The sequence below is a fragment of the Musca vetustissima genome, unplaced genomic scaffold (genome assembly GCF_032173495.1).
Source record: "Musca vetustissima isolate MV318-11 ecotype Yass unplaced genomic scaffold, APGP_CSIRO_Mvet_v1 utg136851, whole genome shotgun sequence".
NCBI lineage: Eukaryota > Metazoa > Arthropoda > Insecta > Diptera > Muscidae > Musca > Musca vetustissima.
In genome coordinates, this window is record NW_026888623.1 from 89,556 (window position 1) to 98,131 (window position 8,576).

The window sequence follows — 8,576 nt, forward strand, 5'->3', positions numbered from 1 at the left end:
ATTTCTTCATAGTTGTTGTTCTGAGAAAAAAATAATAAAAACATTTGACTTACAAACTAGTCCTCTTTTAAATTATTTTTTATATTTTTTTTAAGAAAATAAATTCACATGAAAATAAATTATAAAAACAAAAAAACTTACAAAAAATAAAAATTATACGATTTCTAGTCGTACTGGGTCTTTACTTTAAAATCATTACAGAAAAGCAATTTCAGTAATTAATAAAAATAATTACTTTTTTTTTAAAAAAATATTTTTTTTTTTTTGAGGAAGGAAAAAAACTCAAAAATTGTTCTAGAAAAAATACATCTTTTTTACGCTTCCTTAAAATCTTAAATTATAAAAAAAAATAAAACTTAGCTAAATAGTAACTACTATGTTGAAAAAGATATACACAAATGTTTAACCACATTTTTTGCTTGCTGGCCTGCCTGGTCACTCTGCCTTCGAGTCACTCTGATGGCCAGGTGATGTTGTTGTGGAATTGGCATTATCAGAGCTGATAGTTAGTGGCGACGTTGTCGTGTTAGTCGTCTTGCCATCCGTTGTCGTCTTGTGAATATTTTCCATTTCAATGTCGGAACAATTGTCGGAATTCGATAGAGCTGAATCCATGGATGTCACAGTCATATTCACCTGCTTATCACTGCTGTCCTGTGGCAGCAACGGTTTCTCTGCTGCACTTTTTTCCACATCTAAGGGATTGTCTTTTAGTTGATTTGTTATCACAAAGCTATTGCTATTGATGTCCTCGATGGCCTTGCGGAGCTGTAAAGAGAATAAAAGAATACAAATTTTTAGAGATATATTTTTAAATACAGTTATGGACCAATCTTCATGAAATTTTGCATGTAGGATAGGTTCGGTCCAATGAAGATTTCCATAGTGTTCCAGTTATGGTCAAGGACAGCGCCTATAATTTTCGGTTATTATCGGATAATAATTTTGGGATGAAGTGTACCGAAAACTTATTTTTTTATATTTTTCGACCCGATCTATAGGCCACAGTTATAAGCCGAACATCATCATACAACCCACGGTGAAGGGAATCTGGACAAGTAATTAGAAGGGCTGTGACAGTGTATGGAGGAGGTGCTGTTGACCTCTAATCGGGCAAGAGGGTGCAAATGTCACGAAATATTGCCCAGGCTCGGAAAAAATATCCGCAGAAAGTTACTGGCTGGCTCTGATATCAGGAAGACGAGTGCTGAGTAGGAATCTTACGCAAAGACCGGGTATCCCAAAAGGAACAACCGGTATTTGCGAAAGAGGAAGATGACAGCAACAGATGGTAAGGAGCCGCCGTCTTATGCCAAGATTGCCAGGAAACGCTATCGAGATGAGCTCTGCAATGCAGTGATCGACGGGAATAGCGCGTCCGGTAAGCTAAAGAAGGAGACCCATAAGGAAGTGCTAAATGCGGTCAAAAGCAAGATTATGGAGTACCAACGACAAGGAGCGGACTATTGAATTGGATAGCTGCGCTTTAAAAGAGGACTACCTAATGATGGAATATGAAAATCCAAATAGCATACAAGCTCTGAGGAAGGTAGTGGCAAGCATTGGATCCATAGATGGAACAATGAAACTCAAGCTGGTGCGAAAAAAGACATTCTTCAACTACAAAAGGCTACAGCCACTGTCAAAGGTTGGGGCAGCGATTTCAACATGGAACGCATGCCCGACGTATTCAGCCTACAAAACAAGACACTGCATGTGAAGAAGTGGGAAGTCTTCCGCAGGGAGAAGAAAGAGGAAGGAACTCTCCTTGTGTTAGGCTTGGACAGGTCTTCAATGGCAAGTCTGGCTAAGACCAAGGGTAAGGCGCATTACGTGTCCAATGCCGTTTACTCCAAAATCGGGATGGCAAGGATTGGAGACGATGAAGCCAATGACAACAGCGAGGAGAAAGTACCCGGCAACAAAGAGGAGGGAGCCGAGGAGAAGATCAACGACTCCCAAGAAAATTGATTACTGGAGGACATTTGATAGAAGTCATCCAGATTAACATCCAGCGGAGCGAGACAGCAACCCTGGCCCAGATCGAAAAAATAATAAAAAGTAAAATACGCATCGGACTGATCCTGGAACCTTGGACAATTTAAAATAGGGTTTCTGTATTAAGCCATATAAATTACCAACTCTTTTATGCGAATACGGGGAGAAGATCAATGACTCCCAAGAAAACCGTTTACTGGAGGAATAACCTCTATCGAAGCGAAACGACAACCCTGGCCCTGATGGAAACAATAATAAAAGGTAAAATACACACCAGACTGATGCAGGAACCTTGGACAATTAAAAACCGGGTATCTGGATTATGCCATATAAATTACCAACTCTTTTATGTGAATACGCCCAAGAACCTGTATAATATGTCACAACAATTTATTCTTTCTCTTCCCCCCAGAGTTGTCAACATCGGACGCCACTGTAGCACTGAAGCAGGGGAGTGGTAACATTTACCTGGCTTCAGTATATCTCCCGTTCGTCTCGCCGATACCACCACCAATGGCGGAGCTGCAGCGATTGGTGAAGAAAGCGCGGGAAACAGGTAACAAAGTACTAATTTCTAGTGATGCTAACTCACATCATATTTAATTAACGGAATTTCCATTGGCGTGGATTTTTTAAAAATATTGTATTAAGGTAGGTTCAGATTTAGATATAGCTCCCATATATATCTTGGTCCGATTTAAGGTAAATTGTGTACCAAAGTCTCTATATATCTTTCGATTTGCACGAAATTTGGCACAGCAAACTCAAGATTTAGGTATAGCTCCCATATATAGCTTCGCCCGATTTTAGGTAAATAGTCCACTAAAGTCCCTGGAAATCTTTTGATTTGCACGAAATTTGGCACAGCGTAATGAATAAGGTCTAGATTGATGTCTGCCAAGTTTCGTGAAAATCGGTTCAGATTTAGATATATATCTTCCGATTTAAGGTAATTGGTTTACCAAAGACCCTATATATCTTTCGATTTGCCCGATATTTGGCATAGCGTACTGAATTGCGTCTAAAATAACGTGTGCTAAGTTCCATGAAAATCGGTTCAGATTTAGATAGTTCCCATATATAGTATCGCCCGATTTTAGGTAATTGGTGCACCAAAGTCCCTGGAAATATTTTTATTTGCACGAATTTTGGCATAACGTACTGAATTAAGTCTAGAATGACGTGTGCTAAGTTTCGTAAAAATCGGTTCAAATTTAGGTATAGCTCCCATACACATTTTCGTCCGATTTTATGTAATTGGTGCACCAAAGTCCCTATATATCTTTCGATTTGCACGAATTTTGGTATAGGGTACTGAATTAAGTCTAAAATGATGTTGCTAAGCTTCTTGAAAAGATCCATAGCTAGGCCGATTGACACAACGTACTGATGTAATATAAATTAGTCCCTGGCAAGTTTCCCTGAAATTGGTTCAGATATAGATATATAACAAAAACGCGTCGTCTGTTAGGATACTTATGTAGAATATACCCAAAGTGGTGAAGGGTATCATATCGTCGGCCCAGTCCGACTTTACTAATTTCCTTACTGGTTTAAAAATAGTCTTTTAATGGATATCTGACTTACCTCTTTCAAGCCCACCACACCAACTAATCGCCCAATTTTTGTGACATAGGCATGATTAATGCCCACCATTGAGAATAGTGAATGTACTTTGAGTATAGAGGTCCGTTCGACCAGCTGGAAGGGACTCGGGTCAATATTGACATTGGCCTTTTCCAAATCAATGGGTTTTTGCATTTCTTCCATTTCCCATTTCTTTTGATCTTCGGGTGACATATCAATGACACGTTCTCGAGGCTAAAGAAGATAGAAAAAAAAATAGATGGGTTAGAGTTTGGACTTCCGAAAAACATTAAAAAATATATATTTCAAAATTTTGCCATCACCATAACATACCAATTGTACACTTTTGACCTTTTTGATACTTCCTTTATAGGACTATACAAATGGGTTTTTTTCGGATTTTATATATAAGATTGTATATGTGTTTGTATGTACATATATGTGTGTTGGAATAATAGAAAAGATGTGTAGAGCGAGCGAGAGTGAGAGAAAGAAAGAGAAAAGAGAATATTTTTCAATTAGAATAAATATAGAGTAGACCATAACACCATAGGTTAGTAGAAACACGTTTCATAAAATCAAGAAATTTGTACATTAACTCTAGAAACATACACATAAAATCAAGGTACAAATACTTACTGGTCCTTTGTGATTGCCTTGTAGGCCCTCAGTTGCCTGAGTATCCGGATAGCATGCAGATCAACGAAAAAAATATTTTTTGTAGAAAAAAATCAATTCCTTTCGAGACCCAAACCCACTCAAAAGTCCCCTTCAACACTTACCGGATTTTCAGAATCCTTGTCATTAGCAGATTCTGAATTTTCATTTTTTGTATTCTCTCCATTTTCTGTGCCAGGGCTGTTGGCTGTTGTTTCTCCACCCTGCCCTTCTGAATTTGGTTTATTTTCCGATTTTTTCAATTCTGCCGATTTTTTCAATAACATTTTAAAATTATCATGTTTTTTCAATATCGATTTTATGGTGGGTTTATTGACTTTATTTTGTTTTGTATTCTCAGCCGTTATGGCATCGAAATCTGCCTCATTGAGACTGTGATAATAGAGATCTTTACATTTTTCCGAATTTTTCAAAATCGATGGGAGAGGTTGCATATTTGGTTGAAAAATGGGTCTGGCTTTAGACCGTATATGCACATCGTTGATAATCGTTGTATTGCTTAGACCAATAATATACGATTGAGATTTTTTAAGTCTTGGTGGGGTACCGGGTGGTACTTGCTTGCAAATATTTTTGTGGGAAACATTTTATTTAAATGGAATTATAAAAAGAAATGGAGTGATCTGATGATGGAGTGAAAGACGGGAAAATTGCACTGGAGGTCCCAATATAGGCGTTGCTTTTTAAAAAAAATAGTTTTTCATGGACCTAAAAATATTTTTATGGGCCTAACATACGCATAGATTTTTTAATAAAAAATATCAAGGGAAAACTTTTGTTCCCCACTGTTCCGTTTACCGAAAGTATGTTTTCTGGTTAGCGGTTTGCAACGGTGTATATATGTACACATAATATACATACATACATCAGCAACTGCTCTCATTACTTCTCGTTGCCTTCCAATATATTGGAAAACATAAGCAGGGCTTATAAGCGATTGTTGCAACGAAGTAAGTCTAGTCTTTTACCGGTGTTCTAAGCGTCCGTTCTCCCCGCAGTGACAAAATACAAACAATAATTAAACCACACAAATTCAAAAAACACAAATTGTTAAAAACATACAAAACACACAAATTGTTAAAAACATACAAAACACAAATATTGTTAAAAACACACAAAACACAAATTGTTAAAACCATACAAAACACACAAATTGTTAAAAACATACAAAACACACAAATTGTTAAAAACATACAAAACACAAATATTGTTAAAAACACACAAAACACAAATTGTTAAAAACACACAAAACGCAAATTGTTAAAAACATAAATTGAACAAACACCCAAGTTGTTAAAACACATACACACATACAATTACACAACATTACTGAATTACATATACTTACCTTGTAATTAAAAACATAAATAATATAAATAATTAAAAAAGGTTAAAATCCTTATATATATATTTTTTTGCACACCCCTCGTTGGCCTAAAATTTATTTTAACCTAAAACTAAACCTAAAAGAAATTGCACATACCCCCCTTGAATTACAACATTACAACCCATTGTACATACCCCCTTGAATTACAACATTACCTATAACCTATTGTACATACCACATTGAATTACATCAACAACAAATACACTACATAAAAATTAAAAATAACACTTGTTATTATTAAAGGAAAGAAGGTATGTCAATAAACATTTGGTCCTAGCGAGCCAGATAAAGTGCTTTTTAAAATAGTTAAAAAAATTACAAAGAAAAAATTATTATAAAAATCATTAATAAAGTGATTAAAAGTGGAAGTGAAACCTACGGCTCATTCCAGTGAACGCAAACGTTGAACGAACCAGCAGTGAACACATAAACAAATCAACACAGAACAGAGAAAAGGCGCAACAAAGAAAAAATCAGACAAAAAAGTAAATAAATAAGTTTTAAATAAATAGTGGTCAAAACAACAACAAAAAGTGAAGTGCCATTCCAACAAACGAAACAAAAAAAAGAAACGAAAAGAATAATTTATTTTATTGGAAATAATTTAATTGGAACAAAAATACCGGTGAGAGAAATTGCAACAAAAAAAAGAGGAAGAAATAAAAGAGAAATAGAAAAAGAAGAAGAATAGTGTGGAAATAAATACAGTGGTACACACACAAGCAGAACAAATCTAAAACATTATTTAAAACCAAAAAAAAAAAAAAAAAAAAAAATCGTACAGTGAGCAGTGGAAGTGGTGCAAAAAAAAAAAAAAAAAAAAAAAAAAAGTCTATACCAAAAATAAATAACAAAAAAAAGTGAGGTACAACAACAAAAGTACAGTACATAACATTGGACAGTGGAACCGTGCAAAAACTATTGTGCTAAATTTATTTTTGTGTGATTTTTTTTCTAATTTAACAAAATAACACAAATTACATAAAACCAATAAGTGAACATTTTAACAAATACATTATACAACAACAAACAACTAACTAAAAATTCGGTGCGGGTCGCTAACAATAACAACAACAATATCACAAGATCAGGAGCAAAGGAGGAAGAAGAAGACCAGCTACTGGAAAAACGAAAGAGGAGAAAACCCACACACACAAACACACACATATTCCTACATTACTAAGGAGTCAAAGTGAGTACCCATGAAATTTTGGTGATTGGCGTGATTCAAAGGATACAGGGTGCGGAAACATACACCAACTCTGTGAACCCCTTGATGACGCGTCTAAATTATGGATAATTTGACGCACTGACCCAAACAACGAATTTCAAACGATTTTTTGGAAAAAAGGACAGACAGTACCCTTTTTCAATCACGGGGGAACACACATACAAATCCAATTTTACACACACCCTTACAAAACCTAGAAAGTTCTCTCTTTTTCGGGAAATCTTGGAATTTTCGCTTAAATTTGGAAAAATATTACACATACAATATCACAAATTAGAAATTTTGCACTAATACATTGGAAACTGAGAATCTCGCTTTAAATTTGGAAAACAGACACATCTACATATACAAAAGAGAGGAACTCTTGTGGAAAAATTTAAAGTTTTTTTTTGGAAATCGCTTGGCTTTTTGTGGAAAATTGGAAATCCTTACTCTTTTTCCGTCTGTCCGAATACAGTGGAAACTTTGGAAACTGACCCGTCATTACTGAACTTGGTACATAACAAGTTGTGAGCCATTTTGGGTGTGGAAAATATAAAAACAATTACTCTTTCTGGAAAAGTGTACATAAATTTGGAAATTTACCATCTCATTTAGTGGAATTTTTTTACATTATATACAAGAACAAGGTTTACATGAAATTTTTTGGCATCATAGTTGTAAAACGACAGCTTTTTTCTCTCACTCTCTTTTGAAACATTTACAAATATTACATACACCAATACATAAGCGTATATCTGAAATTTATGGCGAACTTTTGGCGACATAATTTCACAAATTTATAACCTCAATAAAAAAAATGCAAGCTTTTTTTTGGAAGATTGAACTCGTTCTTTAACAACCTTTGCAATCCCAATACAGGGAATACACTCGAAAATTCACAACCAAATTTTTTGTTTTGCAATTTGGCGCGAATTTGTGGCGTCATATTGATGACATAGCAACATCTTGAGGGATAACTCATATTTTGTTGGAATAACTCCATCAACTTATAATACAAACCCAATATAAGCATCTATTTGAAAATTAAAGCGCAATTTTTGGCTTCACCTAGACAAGTACAAACATAACCTTAACAAGCATATATTTTTTTGTGGAATTTTTTGGAAACATTGTGGAAAATACTTTACATAATCGCCATATTACATTACCCTATATACAACAACCAATAACTTTTGGCGCGAGGCGTCATTGTAATACACAACAAAGTAAATACAATCCGTTTGGTGGACAAGCGTGAACACTTGGAGGTTAGATAACCTCAATATTCAAAATCAATCCTTTTTGAACATTTTATATTTACCAATTTTTTGGAAATTTTACGTTGCTCATTTAACAATCTGAGATATTTCTCGACTAAAACTCGTTTATTTATCCCCAAATATTTTCGTCATTGGAAAATTTTGCTGGGATCTGTCTGAGTACACGTATTGTCTCAACAAATGCTTTAAACCGTTCGAAAAATCAATTGTTGGATTAACTATTGGCTCAAACAAGATAAACTCATCCCATAAGCGGAAGTATAAGCGATTTTTATATTTTTTGCTGCTGAAATTTTACACATTGATCGTTGTGCTGAACCCTTTTGTTGACAACCCACCAAACATTTTTGGAACAAGTTTTTTTTGGATGAAAATTTTACAAAATATTTTGGATTACTGGATTACTTTAGAGAACTGATGAGAGTAGCCTTTG

At 34.9% G+C, this 8,576-nt stretch overlaps 1 protein-coding gene across 1 annotated transcript; it reads right to left on the reverse strand.

Moving 5' to 3' along the window:
• Positions 1 to 435: 435 nt before the first annotated feature.
• LOC133336518 (chloride channel protein 2-like) lies at positions 436 to 3,980 on the reverse strand. Its single transcript, XM_061544798.1, has 3 exons — positions 3,919 to 3,980; positions 3,586 to 3,819; positions 436 to 768 (listed from the first exon to the last, which is right to left on the reverse strand). The coding sequence occupies exons 2-3, from the start codon at positions 3,796 to 3,798 to the stop codon at positions 436 to 438; spliced, it is 546 nt and encodes a 181-aa protein (XP_061400782.1). The 5' UTR covers positions 3,799 to 3,819; positions 3,919 to 3,980.
• Positions 3,981 to 8,576: the final 4,596 nt, after the last annotated feature.

Coding starts and splice junctions, on each gene's coding strand:
- LOC133336518 (XM_061544798.1), bottom strand. CDS start 3,798: ATGTCACCCGAAGATCAAAAGAAATGGGAAATGGAAGAAATGCAAAAA. Junction 769..3,585: donor GTGTGGTGGGCTTGAAAGAG/GTAAGTCAGATA, acceptor TTCTCTTTACAG/CTCCGCAAGGCCATCGAGGA.